This window comes from Lynx canadensis, chromosome B2 (assembly GCF_007474595.2).
Source record: "Lynx canadensis isolate LIC74 chromosome B2, mLynCan4.pri.v2, whole genome shotgun sequence".
NCBI lineage: Eukaryota > Metazoa > Chordata > Mammalia > Carnivora > Felidae > Lynx > Lynx canadensis.
Window position 1 is genome coordinate 129,800,589 of NC_044307.1, and position 23,434 is coordinate 129,824,022.

The following is a 23,434-nucleotide window of genomic DNA, read 5'->3' on the forward strand; positions in this document are numbered from 1 at the left end:
AGCCCTGCATCCCATAAATAAATCCCACTTGATCATGGTGGATAATTCTTTTAATGCATTGTTGGACCCAGTTGGCTAGTATCTTGTTGGGAATTTTTGCATCCATGTTCATCAGGGAAATTGTGCCCTATAGTCTTTGGGAGAATACTAGGATACTCTAAGGACTTCTTCTGACACAATTACCTTCTATCATGGAATCACTGTAGTAAAAAAGAGCTAAGTTATGACTACTTTGTATGTGTTTAAAATAATGTTTCTTTTTTATAATTTTTAACATTTATGTATTATTTTTGAGAGACAGAAAGAGACGGAGCTCAAGCAGGGGAGGGGCGGAGAGAGAGGGAGACACAGAATGTGAAGCAGGCTCCAGGCTCTGAGCTGTCAGCACAGAGCCCGATGCAGGGCTTGAACCCACAGAACTGTGAGATCATGACGTGAGCCAAAGTCATACCTTTAAACGACTGAGCCACCCAGGCACCCCTAACATGTTTCTTTAAGACTCAAATTTAGTTTAATAGATAATAGAGGCAAGCTTCAATATTAAAAGTGAAATCTGCCCCATTCCTTAAGTATGCTGTGTGCGTGTGTACGCTTGTATGTGTGTACGTGTGTTTACACGTGTGCATGCACGGGTGTGTGTTTGCATGGATGTAACTTGTGTATGTGTAGATGCACATGCACAGCCTCTATTAATATGATACTGTTTACTAGGTGCATGTCACTGTCTGGAGACTCACAGCTCTCTGCTTTCGATTACACTCAGACTAGTCCAAAACCCCTCTGAACTAACCCTAATCAACTTGGAAGCCACCAGGCTCAGGCATGAAGCTGTCAAATGTGAGTGTTTGCAGATGTCAGTGCAGGATGGCAGGCGTCCAGGAGGACGGATCAAGGCTTAGTCACTGAAACATTCATGCCAGCGCATCCCAGCCCCAGAGCACCATCGCAGCCGTAAGGAAAATGTGTCGTGACAGTAAATCAATAACCTCTTGGAGACGATTCGTTTCTGAAATATCCCTGATTAATTATGCCAGCACACTCTTGGCAACAGTACTTTGCTCCAGCATTAACCTAATGCTTTTTGCATGAAGCAGGATTATAACTGTTTCTCATAAGTCAAATTTGACATTTCAAATCGGGCTTTAAAGGTTTGGGTTATAGATTTTATAATGTCTTCATGTCAAACATAATTGTTCTTATTGCTGCTGGTAGACATTTGCCGATCAATCAGCATAACATTTATTTTATCGTAAACAAGGGTAAATGAAAACCACTTGAAATCATTGTATTTGGAGACTCAGTTGAGGAAGGTTCTTTAGGATTATAGAAATCTGCTCATACACTGTGATAGAGGAGTGTGACGAAATTATAAAGGTCACTGGGAACATATTACTGTTTCTCGCTTCAAAAAATTCATAACTCTATATATTTTGTGAATATGCAGCTTTAGTTTGGTGACTTAGTTCCATGTGAATATTGTTTGAGGCAAAGTAGCCCCCTTCTTCTGTAATAGTGAATTATAGTTTTTGTGCTTTCAAGATGAATGTATTATTTAAAATTTACTTATATATTGCATCCAGGAACTTATTTTTTATTCCTCTTAAACTGCCGGGTTTTAAAATAATAAAACTAAGGAGAGAATAGGGTTTACTTAAGAGAAAGTCTTACTATCGGTCTTTGAACAAAAGTTTACTGAGACCCTACTAAGTTTTCTGTGCAGTACAGGGAGCTGAACCTACAATGGTCAGTAAGATCTGTTCCTTCTCCTTAAAGAACTGTTCCCACTGCGTTGGGGTCTCCGTCCTTCATGTTAACTGTAGCATTATGAGCTATGTTAATATACTATATATTCACCCCAGCTTGAAAATGCATTAGCCTAGAAGCTCCCACGTAACTTCTTTTAATAATAGGCCATGAACAGAACTAGGCACAGCGGCCTCCCCTAACTGTGGAGGTGCAGAGGAATGATTCTTTAGTAAGCAGAAAATGACCCTGTCTTATGTATATACTACAGAGAAGGTCCCAAACATCAGGGGGTTGCAGTCAGAGAAAAGAGCACGAACAAAGGCATGAACACATAAGGCCTTTGGGGGGAACAGTGAAAGCTGCCCGTATAGAATGGTCTAAGGTTAATCTAGAAACATAGGTTAATACAATGGTATGAGCCTTTGAAGGCAATGCTAAGAAATTTGGACTTTGTTCTGAAGATCATGAGAAGGCTTTAGAGAAGGAAACCAAATGGTCAGAATTGTGTTTTTAGAGGAATACCCTAACATTGGAGGATGCTGACATGTATGGATAAGTGAATTTGTTGAGCTCAAAATAATTTTTAAGAAGCACGCCAATAACATTAAAATCCTAGTTTCTTCTTTTTGAAGTTTCTTTGTTAATTTCAGAGTGTTCCTAACAGTAGGTTTTGTGTTCTATATTTGTTCCCTAAACTTGTCAGTGCATCACAGTCCTTGAGAGGGTTTCAGGTTGTATCAGCTGTGGAAACCCCTGATTACGTTTTCTCTCCCCTCACCTCCTACCTGTACCATATCCCCCATGGCTCTCCCTTCTGCCATTTTTCAACCCACCTCCTAGAATGCTTTTCAAAACTTCAAAACATTTTTGGGACGCCTGGGTGGCTCAGTTGGTTAAGCGTCTGACTTCGGCTCAGGTCATGATCTCATAGTTTGTGGGCTCGAGCGCCATGTTGGGCTCTGTGCTGACAGCACAGAGCCTGGAGCCCGCTTTGGATTCTGTGTCTCCCTCTCTCTCTCTGCCCTTCCCCAGCTCACACTCGGTCTCTCTTTCTCTGAAATAAATAAACATTAAAAAGTTAAAAAAAAAAAAAACTTCAAAACATTTTTAAGGAGAGTAGAGCAAGGAAAAGACAAAAAAGGTAGCATGAATAGCATCCCAGAAAGAGAGTACTGTTCCATGTCAGCAGATTGGGGCTATTCTCACCTCTGCCCCTTTACCAAGCTGAGGCCCTCAGTACCCATGGGATTTACCCCCAAGCATGAACAGAAGGTCTGGCCTCATGGTCTTCTTTGTAAACCTGAACGTAGAGCCATTCATCCCGCAGCCCCTGGAATCTTACCAAGGTGAATGGGGGTTGAGAGGAGGCAGGTTCCTTCTCTCAGGCACAGCCATAAAACCAACCCTTCTCCGATATCTGTTCTTCCACTAGCAATTTCTCTATCATTGGGCCTTCCCAGATACTCCAGAGGCAGCATGGCCCCATGGTTCAAAGGGTGGCTCCGAAGCCAAACTGTCCAAGCCACCTTATGGTTGGCAACCTTGAGCAACTTTCTTTACTTGTCTGTGCCTCAGTTTTTGTAAAATGATTGGCAACAATATACGCCTCAAAGGATCATTGTGAGATGTAAATGAGTTTTAGTCCATGTGAAGTACTCAGTAGGATTCCTGGCACACAGTAAATTTTAGACAGTATTATGTGGCAACATGGGAGATCTTAAGTGGGAGAGCTCACAGAATAACTTCAATTATTTCTTGCATGTACCATGCAAGCCCTTCTTACTATAGGATCTTATATAATCCTCATACAACCCTAATGAATTTGGTCTTTTCTGAGGTGAGAGACTTTAAATTTGTATGAGCCTAATTGAAATGCATTCCCAAGAACGATAACCTACGGGGATTGAAAATCTCTGCTCTGTCCTGAGATATATTTGAAGAACCTGGAATCATGAGTGCCGTTAGTATTTGCTGAGTGAACGAACAGACATCAAGCATGGGAAACAGTGTGTCTGTCTCCATAAAAGCACGGGTTTTAGAGTCAGGTAGGTCTGAGGTCTAAGGCTGGCTGCACCATTTACTAGAGGTACATGACCTCTGACAAGTTAATCCTTCTCTTCTTCCATTTCCTCACTTATAAAATGAAGATGAAAATAGCTATTGCTTTAGAGTTGCTGTGGGAACTAAAATATGATACTGGTGGACAGTGTCCAGCATAAAACTGAGCATATGTTAGGAGCTCAGTGAATGGTAAGCTATTCTTGTGGCTGTGTATTCAGTATGTATGCACATAAATTAATAATGGGGGAAGCAACATAAAACACAGAAATCACGTTTGTTTACTCGTCAAATACGTATTTGCCAAAATTAAAGACTAGCTTTGTTTTTGTTCTTGTCCCTCTGTTGTCTTCAGCATCACAGTACTTTAGTGCTAAAGTGGAAGAGAAAACAAGAGTGGAAGGGGGGCCCATAGGCGAGGGCGCTGCAAAGAGGTAGAGGCTGAGGAAACCCTAGAAGGAAGTCAGGGAGAGAATAAAGTCCATTCCACAAGAAAAGGCAAGTCAGGTAGAGGGAAAGAAGGGCAGGGGAGCAAGTTGGTAGAGGAAGCAAGTTGGTTTTATGGCTGTGCCTCTCGCCAATCCACCCTCTCCCCTGCCGCCGGCTTGCTCTGTCTCCTGTTAATACCCCAGTATGTTTCTCCTACTTCTATATTAAACTCCATGGAAGGAGTTGGAGCCTCTGGAGGTATCTCTGCTTCCTACATGGCAGAGTCCATATAAAGCACTCCATGATTTGGTTTATGCCCACCTAACCTGTCCAAACTGACTTCTTCCTTCTCCTTCACGTCCTGCAGTGGTGACAGACATATCAGTGATGTATGCTGTGCCTTTACACACTTCTTAGCTTTGTGAATGAACTTCCTCCTTGAAGCCCTAGACACACTTAACGACCCAGTTCAAGTGTCTCCTGATGCATAGAGTTTCCCCGTGTCCTGCCTGAGCAGATCGGATCACCCGGCCATTGTACCATCACAGGTCTGCACGTTTGCATGTGTCTCATCATATTGTGATCATTTGACTGCCGGAGGACAGTCACGAGAGGTGTTGTTCTCTGAGAACCACAAACACTAATTGTACAACGTTCATGGAAGAAGTGAATATAGGGCCCTTTAAAGTTGCTTTTACAGCACGGATCATCTCTGGGGTCACATTTACAAAAAGAATTCTTTTTGGTGGCCCACTGGCTGCTGGGTCCACAGTACAACTCCCTAACTGTGCCACAGACCCTTAGCCCCTGTGGATGCCTTCCTTAGGAAGATTCAGCAGGAGATATTAACTGGCCTCAAGTCATGTTAAAAATGCTTTTTAAGGGGTGCCTGGGTGGCTTAGTCGGTTGAGCATCTGACTCCTGATTTTGACTCAAGTCATGGTTCCAGGGTCATGGGATCGAGCCCTGTGTCGGTCGGGTTCCACGCAGAGTATAGAGCATGCTTAGGATTTTCTCTCTCTCTCCTTCTGCCCCTCTTCCCCACTTGCACACTCTCTCTCTCTTTCTTTCTAAAAGAAAATAATTACAATAAATAAAAAATTAAAATGCTTTATAAATGCAGAGATAATAACTCAGTAAAACAGTGCCACTGTCCCACTGTAATTATTTCTGTGATGCACCGTTTGCTCTTAATTGCAAAGATCTGCACGTCTTGGTTTAACGCGTGGCACTCTTTTGTTTATTTGGTCTAATTATTAAAACCATATCCTAATGGTTGTTAGGGCTAATGTTAGGACTGGGTGAGTCCCACATTCAGTACTGACCTCATGAAGAGTTTTGGAAGTGCCTGGAACATACTGGCACTCGATAAATACTGGTTCCATCTGAGTCTGAGTTTCTGACCCTGGGTCCCATTTCTAACCTGATTCTGAGATGCCTGTGTAGACCAGCCGGAACAGGTACCCGATACCACAGCAGAGAGGGGCCATCAAAAACACTCTGGCAGTTTCCAGAGAAATTCTGTGCCATTATTGTACAAGCATTGCCACACTAAATGCGGCGCCCGGGCCCTCGAGAGCAGGAGGCTTGGTCTGACATGTGGAGAAGTGGTCAAGACGGGCAGTTCCCTGTCATTCCAAACACTGAAATAGCTCTACTGTGAAGCAAGTGAGGGAGGATGGCACATTTTGAGCTGACCCATTAGTAAAATCAGCAAAGACCGTTTCTGGCTGCAGGACAAAACTCGGCAGGTTTTCCGAGTTAAAAATTTAGGTGTTTTAGAGCCTGTATCGGCTTTGTTTCCATGGTGCCTGGGATGTCATTGCAGATCCTCCCCTCCTCCCCACCCCCACCCTCACCCTCCCACCCCACCCCCCAGCCCCCGCTGATTCTGGATTTACAGTCGCCCCAAGGGAAGACCCACCCAGTTCTGTGCAAGTCCCCACCCAGCTCTGCTTCTCCCTGAATTCATCAAACATTTGACTTATTTGGAGAGCCCAGAAGCTTTGCAAAGTTCGGATCAGTCAGCATTTTGTGATTTTTGCCAGACTTCCCTAATGTCACCTTTTCTTATGTTTTAGATCACATTTTGCGAACACAGTGGGCTTCACTTCAAACTTGGAAATCCCTTCTTGCTTTATGGCAGAATAAGATTTCTCTCTTTTAATAGCACCTTTTATTCTATATAAGTGGGGGGAGGGGGTGGAAAGCAAGCAAACAAAATATTGAAGTTACAGAAGCGCCTTGGGTGGCTTAGTCGGTTAAGCGTCCAACTCTTGATTTCGACCTAGGTCATGATCTCACAGTTCGTGAAATTGAGCCCCGTGCGGGGCTGCATGCAGTAACAGCGAGGCTTCTTGGGATTCTCTCTCTCTCTCTCTCTCTCTCTCTCTCTCTCAATAAATAGATAAGTAACACATCTAAAAAATATTCAAGTTACAATATGGAGTGTACAACTTCCTGTATCCTAGATCAGTTTTCTAGTTGAAGATTTTTATTTATGGTATACCTATAAATTGTTAGGACACCAAAGGGACTCTCCCTTGCCCTGTCCTGCTAGGAAAGTCTGGTCATTTCTCTAGCCCTGCCTGCAGACTGGATCGCCCCGATAATGCAGGTGCATGATGACACCCATGCACACACATACAACCATCCTTCAACTTTTTATTTGTGGTCAAAAGTGGTCACAGGGATGTAAGAAACTCTAGATATGCTGACAAACATGAAGGTGAGAACCACCATGGGCTCTACTCTGCATCCAATAAACCAGACACCCTGGAAGCAAGGCCCAGCAATCTCATTTCTAACAAGCTCACCAGGTGATGTGATGTACACATTACTCTGAGAACACTCCCAGAGGTCTGCCTGTGTCCTGCAGATGCACACGGGCAGACATGGGATTGCCAGCTCTCTTATTACCAGCTGAGCAGGGACTGGTCTGGTACCTCACATTCAAAGGCTGATTTTGCCCCCAAGGAGGAAACAGTTTTTGTCTGATGTTCATATGGTATGGGAGCAGTACTGTCCTATTAAAAAATATTTTGGAGATGGGCGCTTGGGTGGCTCAGTCGGTTAAGCATCTGACTTTGGCTTAGGTCATGAGCTCATGGTTCATGAGTTTGAGCCCTGCATCGGGCTCTGCGCTGACAGCTCAGAGCCTGGAGCTTGCTTTGGATTCTGTGTCTCCCTCTCTCTCTGCCCCTCCCCCACTCGTTCTCTGTCTCTGTCTCTCTCTCTCTCAAAAATAAATAAACATTAAAAATTTTTAATTAAAAAATTATATATATATATATATATATATGCATATTGGAGAGAAGGGGAAAGACCAGAGAAATGGCAGTTGAACATACTCTTCAGATCTTGTCTGTTGTTTTTTGTATTGTATTTTGTATTGTACACTCAGATGGCAATTCTAGATTCCAGAGCTCTAAAATAATCCTGAGCCATTCCCTAATTCATTCATTCTGCTTGCCTGAATTCATGCCATCACACAGCATAGTTTACATCCTTCTATTTATCCCACAATAAAGTTTATTCTAAGACTTCCCTGGAGTTTGTAGGCTACTGGTTGCCATCACAGACACTCAAAATGTCTATCCTGGTGGCACGTCCAGATACTTCTTGTGCATTGTAAGCCCATTTCCTTAATCCTGTTAAAACCCTTAGATTCCTCCATCAGTACCTCCACTTCCTACTCATCTTCTCTCCATTCTTCTGGCAAAAGAACATCTGTTCAGAAAGCAAATGAGTTAGCTCCAAAAGGGTACCGCTATGACGCATAGGTCATCTGTTCCGGTGCATCAAGAGTGTAGCTCTGATGATAGATAATTGACATGGCGCAGGGACCTGGTGTTAAGCAATATTGACTTGCATAGTGAAAAGGTAATTTCTTCTCAATTACCTTTCAATCCCTCTGATTTCCTCTAGAGAAGTCTCTGTTTCACACTAGTGTGTCTTTAATGCCCATCCAATGCCGACGGACTTCCCTACTGAGCACATACAGAAAAGGCCTCAGAATAAGAGCCATCAACCAGACCAACCTATCTAGCCAACACATAATAATATCAATTAATTTCCATTGTACTTGTTTTTGTAATTATCTTCTATGTATGAAAAGTGATATTCTATTCATCAGAGTTTATAAGTCTCTTAAGTTTCCCTTTAAATACATGTAGTTTTTAATGTGAATTCGATAAGAAAATAATTTTTTTATTTAAAAATTTTTTTAATTTATTTTTATTTTTTAATTTTGTTGAAACCCAAGTTAGTTGGCATATAGTGTAATAATGGTTTCAGGAGTAGAATTTAGTGATTCATCACTTACATGTAACACCCAGTACTCATCCCACAAGTGCCCTCCTTAATGCCCATCACCCATTTTTTTCTTAATTTATTATTTTTAATTTTTTTAATTTAATTTATTTTTTAATTTACCTCCAAGTTAGTTAGCATATAGTGCAACAATGATTTCAGGAGTAGATTCCTTAATGCCCCTTACCCATTTAGCCCATTGCCCCTCCCACAACTCCTCCAGTAACCCTCTATTCTCCATATTTAAGAGTCTCTTATGTTTTGCCCCCTTCCTGTTTTTATATTAGTTTTGCTTCCCTTCCCTTATGTTCATCTGTTTTGTCTCTTAAAGTCCTCATACGAGTGAAGTCATATGATTTTTGTCTTTCTCTGACTGATTAATATCACTCAGCATAATACCCTCCAGTTCCATTCACATAGTTGCAAATGGCAAGCTTTCATTCTTTTTGATTGCTGAGTAATATTCCAGTGTATGTGTGTGTGTGTGTGTGTGTGTGTGTATACCACATCTTCTTTATCCATTCATCTGTTGATGGACGTTTGGGCTCTTTCCATACTTTGTCTATTGTTGATAGTGCTGCTATAAACATGGGGGTGCACGTGTCCCTTTGAAACAGCACAACCTGTATCCCGTGGATAAATGCCTAGTAGTGCAATTGCTAGGTTGTAGGGTACTTCTATTTTTAGTTTCTTGAGGAACCTCCATACTGTTTTCCAGAGTGGCTGCACCAGCTTGCATTCCCAAAGAAAATATATTTTTTTTTTAAAAATCAGGTTGCATGTAACAGGGCTGCATTATGATTTTTTACTGTTTTATGCCCTAGGCACTTTGCATTTCTGGGTCCTTTCCAACATTTATTTATATATACATATATGTATGTATATATACTTATTCAGATATATATACACTTACACATATAAATATATATTGTATGTTTTATATAGTGTACATATGTGTATATATGTATTTATATATTATATATATAACATTTTATGACTGTATTAGCATAAAAATGAATATAATCTTCAACTCTAAAAGTTCATTTTTTTCTTCTGATTGTAAAAAAAATTAAAACACTTTCATGGGCCTTGGACACTGTGTCTACTATGCCTAATGCCTCGGTGAGCCCTCGTATGTGATATAGCAAAGCTTAAAATTCTAGCTCATCATGACTGAAGTTTGTGGTGCACTAGTTTAATGCAACCTTCTCATTTTACCCCCCAAAATATATACATATATATATACTGAGCTTCACAAATGTACAAGAACCTGCTTGAAGTCTTATAGTGTGGTAAGACACAATCAGGACCCAGGGTCCAAATGCTAGTTTCCACTTAATTACACTACATTCTTCCTCGGAGCCTCTCCTCCAAAAGCCTTTGTCTTAGCCCATCGCCTTCACATCATAATTAAGTCATGGGTGATAGACAACACCTGGGGGATCCTTTCTGCAGGCTGACCTTTACCTTGGGGTAAAGTTCATGGTGATAATCACCGTTCCATAAAGAGAACCCATCTGAACCCCATTTGAAAAAAAACAAAAGGGATGCAAAAACCCAAGATAGATTTAGACTTCCCTTTTTGGACATAATTTTCTGATCACAGTCTCATCAAAATTAGCAGCAATGGAAACTTGCGCTTGGGATAGGATAACTACTTACATAATACAGCAGTGCTTTCCAGGATAGAGTTTATAGATTAGATCAAAGGTTTATTTCTTGTGCTGTCAACTCTTCATCTTACATAGTGCTTTAAAAAAGCAAAGAAAGAAAGAAAGAAAGAAAGAAAGAAAGAAAGAAAGAGGAAGGAAGGAAGGAAGGAAGGAAGGAAGGAAGGAGTCAAATCTCAGCAACTCAGCTGCGGGCAATTGTTCTGTTGACAATGCACTATAGAAAAACAGTCCAATACAATTCTTAAGAGCCACCGCTGGCAACCAGACTTTATCTCTTTCTTTGTTTATCCAGTGTGTGTCTATACCTGAGAAAACTTTAAAAGGTATTTGTTTTTGAGAAATAGAAACAGATCATTCCTGAGTATACTCTTTTTTTTTTCAGTTGTCAAATGATCCTTTATTGAAATATTTTCCTTTGTACTTCTTAAGTAGCTGGGCATTCCACTGTACCACTGTTAGTATCATCTATGATGTCATGAAAATGATGGCCATCAACACTGCATCCCACACACTGAGAAGTCCCCAGGTTCTCTTTACTGGCTCTAGAAAGCTCTCTGACTATAAAGATCGGTACTGCATCTGTCAGGCAATGTTGGCCATCTCATCAAAAGTGATACTTCCACTGTGCTTGATGGGCTTTTGCTTCTCTCTGTCTCTGGTCCCTGGGGGCCTTTGACACTGGGGGGAGAGGCAGAAGGTACTACTTAATCTGGGTCTGTCTATTCAGAATGGTCAGTTTCACTGTCATTCTTAGACCCTTCCAGTCACCTGTTGCCTTGGGATGTCATCCCATCATTGCCTTTTTGGGTGACAGACCCAGGGTCCAGTCTTGGCAGCTGGGGCAGACGTGGCATCGACTTCCCGGCTCATGCACTTAAGGTCTGTGACTTTGATCCCGTTGGGGTGGAGTTTCGGAGACGTGGTGGAGGCAGCAGGTACCAGATCAACCCAGAGTGGGATAACCAAGAAAGTTGCACCTTGACCTCTTCTAGGCCAAAAGACGAAAGAGCTGCCTCCAGCCATCTTTATCATCACACCACTGAAAATTCCTGACTTTATGCCAGCTGGTTTTATTATTATTATTCAGAATGCTTATATACCACAGGAAAGAATACATTTGGCAAAATATATTCCTTATAGTGAAGACCTCTTTATTTTGAGGCTCAACTAAAAAAGAGTTCTGGCCAGTTGAATGACAACATAAGTGATCTTCAATCATGCACTCCCACAGGTTTATTGAGTCAAAGATTACATAACTATATCTTTTAAAAATATAATTCTAATATAGAAAATGGAGCCTAGGATTTGGAGACAGGACTGGTCTTGAACCCTTTCTCCAGCTCTGTGATCTTGGGCAAGAGAATTACCTTTTCTGAGTCTTTGTTACCTCATCTGCAAAATGAAGTTAATAATACCCATTTAAGATGTTGTGTCAAAGATTAAATTATCCCTAGAAATATTTATTGAGCATCTCCTATATGTCAAGCTCTTTCCTACAAATATCGTGGTGAACAAAACATAGGATTATCATTCTTGTACAGCAAGTGGTCTTGGATGGACTTGAATATTTGAATATTTCCTTCCTAGTTCTTAAGTCATTCAAGCAGAGTGTTGCATGGAAGTGGATTAGAACTGGATTTCTTGTACCTGTAGTTCTAAAATAATTATCCCTCTGGCTGCCCCAAATTTTGGGTAACAATTGGGCTGCTAAAGGTTACTTAGAGATTCAGCAAGCCCATTTACAGATTTTTCCCATTTTTTTAGTTTATAAAATCTTACCAACCTGCAGAGCAACGTCTATATTTGCTATAAATATTTGTACTACTTTTACTTTTGTTAATATATACTGTTTAACAGTAAATATAATTTGCATTATAGACTTTTAGAGAGGGAGATATATATTCTTTAGTGCCTGAAAATTCTGAATAAGTTGTTATCCTGAGATTTGCCCCTGGCGCAATTGGCACAGGCACAGCTGGCCTCAAAAAGATCTTCTGTTATTGATGATGTCATTGATGGAACAAGTAGCTCCTTTTTAGCGGTGATGATGCCATTAATGAAGTGATCTAGAAAGATCTTCACTTTTCAAAGAGATTTTCTGTCTGGCATCATCAGAGTACATCCTAACCCTTCCAGGTGTGACATCTGATAATCAGCAAGTAGGCTAGGTAAAATAATGACAACCAGATAAGTAAGAATACTCAGATTAGTTATTTGAACTTATATAATATAGAAATGTGGATGATTTTATACTCAGTTTGGAACAATGGATGAAGAGGTAGAATTTAAACACTTTTTAATATTCACAAGTCAAAAATAATATATTGTCGCCATTCTATAACCCACACAGGCCATCCGAGTCAGCAATATCTTCGGTGTAAATGTTTGATTTGCAGGGATTTTTTTTTCTGTATGATATTTGACAAGACTTGGCCTTGTTATTAGCTATACATTTGAATTTTACACATGAATGCACCATTGTAAAACTAGTTTTGGTGTTTCAAATCGGTGAAACTTCAGGCCAATGTCATCTGAGGTGACTGGATTATAGTGAAAAAAAAACCAATAAAATAGGTCTTTAAAATACATACTATCTCTGTATCAACACACATGTACATTTTGCATGGTTCCCTTCAGTGCTAATTATACTGTTTGAAAACAACAATAGAGAAGCAGAGAGTAAAAAAATATAAAGTTACCCAACTGTGGAATCACCCACCCGACATTCTAGGAATACTATTCTCTAATTACTAATATACTGTCAGTCAGAACAGCTATCTAGAGGAGGACACTTAAAGCAAAGAATTTCTACTATCAGTATTTCTTTTAAAATCCTGTATTTCTGTTTTCTCTATAAATATAAACAATATGTTGCTTCAAAGATGTTCACTTTGATATCACCACCATGTCTCTTCCTGCCACCTGGTTCCATTTTGCCATGATACCTATTAGATTTTGAAAATTATAACATTCAATTTCCTGCATTTTCTTTGAATATGCAAACAATACAGCAAGAGAGGAGCAAAGATTCTTTCATGGCCCTTAGGAGGTACTAAACAGAATTCAAACTTACTGGTGGTTCAGTTCTCAGTTCTGCCATCTTCTTACTCTTGAGAAACTCCCGTTTTGAAAGGCAAATCTATACCCTAACCCAATTTTACCTAAGATCTTTGTCCCTTATATACCTGGCTATCAAATTTCAATACCCAGACAAGCTGATTTTCCTTTCTTGTTACCAAATTTCATCCACATCTTGGCCCACTAAACTGAGCATCTGAGTGGCCACTGCATCCAAACAACAAATGGGAAGGTCCTACCAAGCTTCTTTGGAGTCTGACTTCAAACATCATATTTAAATACATGTACTGCTGTTACAAACCAGTACATCCTTTCTGGAAGCTAATTTGGCTTCGTTTCCTAACCTGCTGCTGGTACACACATAATTTGGCATTATGTATCAATAGTCCTAAAATCTTCATAGACTTTAACCATAAGAAAATAATTTAACATTCAGACATTCAAAGAATTCTACAAAAGATATTCATCATGACATTTTTCATAAATGAAAAATTGAAGATCTTATACTACTTAATGTCCAAGAACAGGAATGGGTCAAATAAATTTTAGTATATCCACAAAATGGAGTTTTAAGCAGGTATGGTCAAGATTGATATTCTAGGAGGATTTCTAAAGTGGCATATCAAAAATTCTCATGCTACAGTCCAAAACAAGATTGTGTGCACAGTACAATGTTAACTATGTATAAATAATATGAACAAGGAGAGGGCAAAAAAGGACATCTACCAAAACACTAAAGTAGTTATTTTTATTCCTTTCTTATGTTCTAATACATCCTTCAATATTATTGAAATTTCCTATAACAATCATAATAAAATAAAATTTTAAAAATTCAAACACAGGAGAAAAATGCCAATGGAGTGATCAATGCACCACTTGCTTTCCCATCCCTCCTACCTCTTAGGTGAGCCATACCCAGCTGCTGTCTGCTGTGGTGCTTTTGCTAGGAATCTGCACTATCCATTCTCCTACTAGAGACAAAACAACTATTGAGGGGCGATAAGAATCTGTGTCACCTGTTCTCTGTTCTTTTTCAGCACACAACAGTTTTGCCCTTTATATTAATCGAGATGAGGACATCACACCACGCGTATCCCAGCAGGAACAGCGGACTCGCCGCCATATGTACCTTCTCTGTTGGCTATATATTATGGTAAGGACAGTGCCTGCTGGGCTTTCGTATTGTATTAGATTTTGCACTGCTAAATTTGGGCACATATTTCATTATGGATATAATCACTAACAGATTCACACTGCGTGCCTCATTTGGTCCAGGACCTGGGCTTTGTCTCATTTCCCCAGATGCTTATATTTTTAGAAAGTATATGCCAAACCTCACACAACAGGAATTTGTTGAACAATCCCATGTAAGCAATGGTTCTTCCAAGGCTACATTTTTCAACTCTTTTTCAAACTAAATGTTTTTCTTGGACAGCGATTTTATTGCTTAAGGGCTTTTTGCTTGGGATTTTTTTTGTTGTTGCTGTTGTTGGTGAGCAAATGCAAATGAGAACAGAAGAAATGGCCTCTTTAGAGGAGTGACCTTAAACTTCAGAGGAAACGAGGGAAAATGGACATTTTCCTGAGTCAGTTTAGAACCTGTCTTGCAATTAGTGATTATAGCATGCATTGAAGGGTTTTGTTTTTTCAAACTGGGATAAATAAATCACAAGAAATCTCCACTTGGCCTCTGGGGCACGAACAGGTCCCAAGTGGGTGGTGCCACATTAATCTGATAACAGTACAGTTGCCTGTTAAATTTACTTCACATTAATTTCAGTTCTTATCATGTTTTAATGTTTCAAAATTATTCCTTTTAAGACAGAGAATTTCTCACTTCTCTTTAGAATTCCAAGTCCTCTTTGATATATTAGTGTACACAGAAGAGGTCCCTCCTGCCAGCATTTCTGCCTCTTGGGACTCTCTTCCTGAGTTCTGGGTCACCATCCTTTCCTTTAAGACTGAAGGACTGAGCCTGTTTCCGGTTCTGTGTCTCCCTCTCTCTCTGCCCCTCCCCCATTCATGCTCTGTCTCTCTCTGTCCCAAAAATAAATAAACGTTGAAAAAAAAAATTTTTTTTAAATTGTTTATTAAAAAAAAAAAAAGACTGAAGGACTGAACAAGTTCTCCCAAACACCCCAGAACTGTACTTAATCCCTCCAGAATCCCTGAGCGCTTTGGGAGGCCCAGGCAACCACGGAGCGTTTTGCTCCAGCCAACTCAGAAATACAAAATAAAGGTCAGTACAGTGCTTCACATACTTTGCATGAATGACCACGTAACGCCCCAGATCTGACCAGAAGGGGAATTTGTTTCTAGGAAGTCCTACCTGGTGGTTGGATCTAAGGGAACATCCAGACAGTAGACCCCAGGACAAACATGCAATAACATTCACTCCATCTGCCATTTCATTGACTAGTCAAAGACTGGGGAATGTTTGTTTTCCTAGTCACTTCCTAGATCTTTTGTTTCCACCCAAAGTGTTAAGTATTGATTTTCTCTGATAGAAAAGGTCCAGATGATCAGGGCCCACAGGTGAAGTGTGACTGAAATTATGTCTTAAAACTAAATATATTTACTTTATATGTATTAACTTGATATTTAAATGACTCTTACCTTTCAGAAGAGTCGTGTAGGGAAGCATGAATTATTCTAAGGATACGTTCATTTAAAAATCAAAAATCAGTAAGAATCAAAAACCCCCTTAGCCTTCCCAAATATAATCTCATTACGGTGTACTCATATATGGTTACCTCTGGGAAGGGAAGATTTTTATTCTGAGATCTCTGAATGTATTTCTGTGAATTCATTTGTATGCAATTAAATTACCTGAATCTGGGAGTGCCTGGGTGGCTCAGTCGGTTGAGTGTCCAACTTTGGTTCAGGTCATGATCTCACAGTTTGCGGGTTCCAGCCCAACATCGGGCTCTGTGCTCAGAGCTCAGAGCCTGGAGCCTACTTCAGGTTCTGTGTCTCCCTCTCTGTCTGCCCCTCCCCCACTCATGCTCTGTCTCTCAAAAATGAATAAATGTTAAAAAAGTTTCTTTTTAATTATCTGAATCTTACAGAGCCCCAGAAGTTTCGGGAAATATATACTTTCCAATGGCTTTTCTTCCACTGTGGGTACATTTAGTGCACGTTTCAAAGAGACACATGGGAAATACCACATACCCTTCATTATAGACCCCCAAGATCCCTCATTAAAATGAAGCATTACTCACGCTCTTCATGCCAAGTGACGCTTGCCAGCTCTGTGTACTCCCTACGTAAACCAGTACTTGTTTGGACATGTATTTGCATTAACCAGCAAATTCCCTCAGATATGTTCTGAGAGAGCTTTCAAAGTAGACTTTTTCCTTTGGTCTTCTGCCCTCGGTATTCAGAGCTATGCCAAGTGCTAAACAATGCCCCTAACATCATGTCATAGGATATAAATCCAAGGATTTTCATTGTTATCAGAAAGGTACTGGTTTTTGCTTCCTACCAGACTATCCCACAAGCCGCCATACCAGTGACACAATAGTAGAAGGTTTGGGATACAAAATCTTTTGATAGCATACCAGGATTGTGACTGTACATTCCAGAACCTCGTGCCAAAATGGAAGAAAGCATTCCTCTTATCATGTGCTAATTATAAAACACATAGATCTCCCCTGCAGTCGTCTGCACGGTAGAGCTGAACCTGGACCTCTGCGGCTGCTGGCCAGGCTGTCTGTGCTTTGCTCTGATTCTCGCTTGCTGTCCATTCTCACATGTCTCCCTCCCCCATGTGAACCTGTTCTATTCCTAGATTTGGATAGCCAAAGTAGAGAAAGCAAGGGATATGGGAGCTTTCCCTCAGAGACTGGAGCCTACTGAGCTGCCACCCTGAGTGGCTCCATTTCCCAGCCTCCCTCAGTCCTCCTAAGCTGAGCATCAGAAGTCATCCTGGACTCCTTCCCTGTCTTCTTCTGCCCCCGCCATACTTCTCTCCACTTACCCAGGTGCCTAGGACACAAGCATCTCCCTATACACTTATGGTGGGCTGTTAACTCCTTCTCTGCACACCTCCTCTCCATCATCATCCTCCCACACATTCTCTGCACCCTAGTTGGGTGATTTCCCCTAAAAAATGAGATGACCCATATTAGCTTATGCAGAATACAACACAGAAGTCTTCTTGGTTTCTAATGCAACAGTAATTGTCAGGAAGTGTAATGACTACCATTCTTTTGACTTTTCAAATATTATGTTATTTAGTTCCTCAAATAACCTTTTGAGATAGGTATTCTCTGACCTATTACACAGATAAGGAAACTAATCTTAGTTTAGAGATTCTATGAGCTTAGAAAGCATATGATTTGCCCAAGGAAAAGCCACTTATTCTTATTGTTACCAGAGCTGGAGTGTGGCTGCAGTCTGTACAGTTCACCATGCTCTCCACTGCCTTCTTCTGGATGAAGAGTGCGTCTGTGGGTGAACAGATTAAGTGCATGTTATAGTTTTGGTTTTGTCTCGAAGCAATATATCGGAAGCAGCATGTCTAATAGTTAAGGCCACTTCCTAGGTTAGAATTCTGAGCCCTTCACTTTATTTCTGAGCTCTAACTTACCCAGATATAAAATAGGGTTAAGGACCTCACGTGGCAGTTGTGAGGACTGAGTTACATGTAGAAGCCATGGAACAATGCCTGGTACACAGTAAAAAATTTCTATATTTTCTATTATTGTTAGTAGTAGTAGTAGTGGTGTTAATATTAGTATTTCTATATTTGCTATTCTGAGAACAGTAAATAGTAGCAGAGCACATAGTGTTTTCTTATCAAGGGTTTGAGACTTTTAGTTACAATGCTATAAGCCCTTTCTTTTCCTTTTACTCTTTCTCGCTCACTCATACGCTCTTCACTTTAAAAAACCAAAATAGCCCTAAAGTATATGAAAATATTTTTTTTTTTTTTTTTTTTTTTTGCTTTTTAAGTTTAGAAAGACTATAAGGAAATCTTAACGGGGGACTGAGTAAAACAGAGAGCTTTAAGATCATGGAATATTGACTGTGGTCACCCTCTAGTTAACAAATTCTGTAAGAGAAGACATCCTTACTCCACCTGATGCAGGACTCCTGGCACCAGTCTTTTCCTTGGCTGTGGCCCCACACTACCTCACATCTTTGTCTCCCTGGAGTACTGGTGCTGCTCACTGCTGTGCTTTAAAATCTGAAGGACATAGGAAGAGGAAACTACCCAAAATCTAGGAAATGTATATCCCAACGTTTCAGCAATGGGTCTTCTTTGGCCTGAGAAGGCTTCTTCCAGCCCCTGTCCATTCCCCCCTCCCATCGTGGTTCTCATTCAGTAGAGTCCACATGAGATCTCAGCGCCCATGCATAACACGTTAACACTAAATTCAAGGCATAGTCAGGAGCAAGGAGGCATCACAGAAGGAGAGAAAATAAGTCCTAGGAGTTTCTTCTTATGGGTAAACATTTCTTATCACTACGGTGAACTTATTTAAAGCAGAACAAAGATTTCTGTTGTCTCTGGGCTCTACTGGTTTTTGATAAATTTCATATTCCAAATCTCATTACCCCAGATGGGTCCATTGTGCAGTTCTCAAAACAGAAAATAAAACAAAGTAAAATCTTTCTTTTATGATATAATCTTAAGCTGCCCTAAATCAGAGTTCTATCTCCACCAAACTGATTATCCCTCAGCTATGCAACTGCAGATTATTTTTTGTTTTCTTATTGAAACTTTTCTTTATTTCCTCAAGTAAGTGCTAGAGACATATGTTTTTTACTTTTTATTGTTTGTTTGTTTATTTAGAGAGGGAGTGAGAGCACAAGCAGGGGAGAGGGACAGAGGAAGAAAGAGAGAGCATCTTAAGGAGGCTCCACATTTGGCATAGAATCCAATGCAGGACTCAATCCCATGATCCTGGGATCATGACCTGAGCCAAAATCAAGAGTTGAATGCTCAACTGACACAGCCCCCCCCCCCCCCCAGGTACCACAACAAGCATTGCTTTTTAAAACAGAGGGAAAAAATACTAAAAATAAGAGTGTACTCAAATTGGAGGGGCGTCTGGGTGTCTCAGTTAAGCGTCTGACTTTGGCTCAGGTCATGATCTTGGGTTTTGTGGGTTCAGGCCCCACATCGGGCTCTGTGATGACAGCTCAGAGCCTGGAGCCTGCTTGGGATTCTGTGTCTCGCTCTCTCTCTGCCCCTCCCCCACTAGTGTTCTGTCTCTCTCCCTCTCTCTCAAAAATAAACATTAAAAATTTTTTTAATAAAAAATAAGAGTCTTAAAAATAATTTTTAGCCATGAATGAGTGAAATTTTATGGTTCGTGAGTTTAAGCCCCACCCTAGGCTACGCTCTGACAGTGCAGAGCCTGCTTGGCATTCTCTCTCTCTCTCTCTCTCTCTCTGTCCCTCCCCCCCTCATTCTCTCTCTCATTCTCTCTCTCTCTCAAAATAAATAAACTTTAAAAGATAATTTCTACAAAAATAGTTAAAAATTTTAAATTTAATTTAAAAGATTTTAAAGTGAAATTTTAGACCCCTACTAAAGTGAAATTTAAAGTCCCCCTACTTAATTGGATGCTTCTTCACCAATTAAGCCAATCTGGCCAACATGTAGTTGTTCTCTAACTAGCAGATGACGTTTTCCTCTGTTCAACTGGAACCTTTCGCTCCATCATAACTGCGTATCCTGATGACTTTTACACCTGTCATAGTGTGTGGAAGTTTTCCTGACTTCCTGGCAGTAGAGTATGAGGAGTAAGAAAGAGTAAGGTGCTGAAAAAATAAGGCAGCAAGTACTTGGCATTCTGAAGAGAGGTGCCTTTCTTGGATCTTATGCTCTCATAAGCCCAAGCACTCTGTTCCCTTATGCATCACCAAAGCCAACCACATTCTTTGCTGTGCTCATCTTCCCCACCTTCCTTCCTCAACCTGGCTTGGGAGAAGGAGGGTGTCTTTACAGCCTCAGGTTTGGGGTCTAGAGGAGCCATTGGGGAAAGAAGTGCCTCCCCACATTCACCAAAGCCAAGTGTAAGAGGTTCTAAGAGAATCCCTGGTAAATACCAGGTGTGAGACAGGAATCTCACTTGGAAAGCAGACTTGTTAACTTTCCTTTGTCTCCTGCCTGAGCAAGGAAGAGCATTGGAGGGATATGGAAGGGTGGAGGGAGAGACAGCTCTATAGCTGTCTCTGTATAGCATATGACCTCATAGGTCATATCATTGCATGTGGCAAAGATGGGTGAGTTTCTTGTGGATCTGGTTTGACACTGAGAGAGGGCACTGGGCCCACCCAAGAAGGCCAGACCCTGGACAAGGGTTTCCAGGCAGCAAGAAACTGGAATATACTACCATGAATAGAAGCCAGTCCATCCCCCACATACAGAACTTGTGCAGTGGAGAAGCCCTTAAAAACATGCATGAGTACCCCATGCAAAAGTGAGTATCTGACCATCAGCCTCACAGCATTTATGAGTAGGAAGTTGGTATTACCAGAGGGAAAAGGGAAACCACTTGCACAGCCATGAGCAGTGAAGTCAGCAGATGTTCATCCTCCTCCCACTTCCCCTCCAGATCCCCAGCTAACAAAGAAGCATCCCAGAACCAGGCTATGCCCTCCCATTCTACTTCAGGGTACTGGGGGAGGAGGCAGAGCCCCTTCTGCAAAAATGCAGAGCTCCTTCCCACTTATGGCTCCGGCAATAATCCTGGTGTGTCAATGCAGGCAAAAGGCCAGTGTGTTGGAGCAAGGTGAGGGAAGAGTCACTGGAGACCCCTGGATTGGAGGGAGGATTATGTAGGCCTCATAAGCCACGTAAGGACCATGTCCTTAATTCAGACGGAAATTAAGAGTTACTGGAAGCTTTTGAACAGAAAACTGACATGATCTGAGATGCTTTTTAAAAATGTTTTTATGTTCATTCATTTTTGAAAGACAGAGAGAGACAGAGCACAAGTAGGGGTGGGGCGGAGAGAGAAGGAGACACAGAATCCGAAGCAGGCTCCAGGCTCTGAGCTGTCAGCACAGAGCCCAATGCGGGGCTCGAACTCACGAACCGCGAGATCATGACCTGAGCCAAAGTTGGATGCTTAACCAACTGAGCCACCCAGATGCCCTGATCTGAGACATTTTTAAAGGATCACTTTGGCTACTATGTTAAGAATGGACTGGGGGCAAGGATGGAGCAGGAGAACGATTACGAGGCTGTAGAAGTAATCCCCTCTAGTAGGCGATGGCATGGCTTGGACCAAGTTAGTAGAAATGGCAGTGGGAGAACTAGAGGATTCTGGATATATTCTGAAGATAGAGCCAGTAGGATTTCCTACTTAATTTGGACCAAATCTAAATTAAATTCTAGGCTCAGCCCTTCAATACTTTTTTAACTTGATGTGATGTACAGAATAATGGCCCCAGAAATGTCCACATCCTAATCTCCAGAATTTGTGAATATACCACCTCAACGTGAAAAAAAAGGACTCTGCAGATGTGATTACATTAAAGACCTTGAGGTGGGGAGATTATCCCAGTGGGCCCAAATCTGGTTTTCCTGCTGTGCTTAGAGAGGGGCAAGACTGTGGGAAAACGGTCAGATGGATATTACAGGAAAAAGACCCAAATAATCTTACCAGCTTTGAAGATAGAGGAAAGGGACCAGGATCCAAAGAATGTGGGCCACCTCTAGCAGCTAGAAGTCAAGGCAATGGATCCAGAAAGGGACACAGCCCTGTCGGCATCTTGATTATGGCCTTGTGAGACCTGTGTTAGACTGCTAACTTACAGAATTGTAAGATAAACATGTGTTGCTTTCACTACAAAGTTTGTAGTAATGTGTTATAGCAGCAGTAGAAAACTCATATACCTGGGCAAATCGCTTAGTCTCTATGGGCCTCAGTTTCCCCATCTGAAAAAAAAGAGGGTGATGATACGTAGGCAGGATTGCTCTGAGAGTCAGAAAAATGCCTGCCACATAATTGGCCCTTAGTACAGTAGCCATTGTTGCTGTTCTATGTATACACTAAGAATACTCAGGGTAGGTGATGGGCATTGAAGAAGGCATCTTTTGGGATGAGCACTGGGTGTTGTATGGAAACTAATTTGACAATAAATTTCATATAATAAAAAAAAAAGACTACTGGGACCTAAAATAGCCTAAACCCGGCCCCTTTCTGTATGTTTCTTCCCTCATTAACCTGTGGTGCCCATTCTGGGAGCTGGAAGTCCAGCTCCTTAAAGTCAAACCGTCTTTTGTTCAGTTTCCCTCTTCCCTTGCTTTGGGCAAATCACTTATCCTCTCTTAGCCTCCTTCTACCACCTTTAAAATGGGAGTAATGCCTGCACCACAGAATTGCTATGGGGATCAACAAGCACATGGGATGATCACATCTTTCCTTCCTCCCACCACAAAAATCTGGAATGTCTGAGGAGTGTATGGGAAAGTCCTATTTCTTTCTCTTTCTCTTCCCCACCACCCTTTATTGTCATTGTATCCTCTGGTCTTCTTATGGAGTCTGGTCCTGCTTCATGGGTTTTGTGTCCCCTTACAACCTATTAAGAATGCTAAAGGGCTTTCTGAACATTTCTTATGGTTCGTACCATAAGTTGTTTCCCAAGCTCTGCTTTTCCCCTGAGAGCGGAGAATGTCATTGCTTTCCCATTATTCTGGTCTGCTTGTTTTTACAAACACGTTGTTGAGAGGAGTTTTTCTCTCGTCTTCTAAGGAGAAGTCTATCTGGACAATGGAGGCCTTGCCAACTGAGAGTAGGGCTTGCACTCGGCCCCTCAGAGTGCTCACTTGGGTGTTGAGTGAATCAGTTTCTTAGATCTGCATCTGGACAGAAGAGGCTTGTGTGTATAATTCATCTCGGTTCCCAGTATTTATTATTCTGAGTTTCGTCTTCTACCCCCAACAGCTGGTTCTCAGACTTGCTGGGAGCACATAAAGAACTTGAATTCCCCATATGCTGTTAACCATGCCCCCTGCCCAAAAATCATTTTCTATGTGATTATGACCCTACCCACACTTCCCAGCACTGCATCTATACCAACACAACTGTTTCTTTTCCCTGTAGTTTTCTGGAATCACAGGTTTGATGCCTTTTGTGTCCTCGATATTACTTCGCAGTTTTACTTTGCATTTCTTC

General features: G+C 41.2%; 1 protein-coding gene across 9 annotated transcripts in view; it reads left to right on the forward strand.

Moving 5' to 3' along the window:
- AIG1 (androgen induced 1) overlaps nucleotides 1–23,434 on the forward strand; it is a 254,569-nt gene that overhangs the window by 181,728 nt on the left and 49,407 nt on the right. For 4 of the 9 annotated variants that reach the window (XM_030316491.1, XM_030316486.1, XM_030316488.1 and 1 more), the window contains exon 4: nucleotides 14,333–14,448. The exons of 4 other annotated variants lie outside the window; for them this stretch is intronic. In XM_030316491.1, coding sequence (XP_030172351.1) covers nucleotides 14,333–14,448 — 116 coding nt within the window. Of the gene's footprint in view, nucleotides 1–14,332; nucleotides 14,449–15,142; nucleotides 15,240–23,434 lie in introns of those variants that run through there. One more of the 9 variants, XM_030316493.1, reaches the window with a different exon arrangement.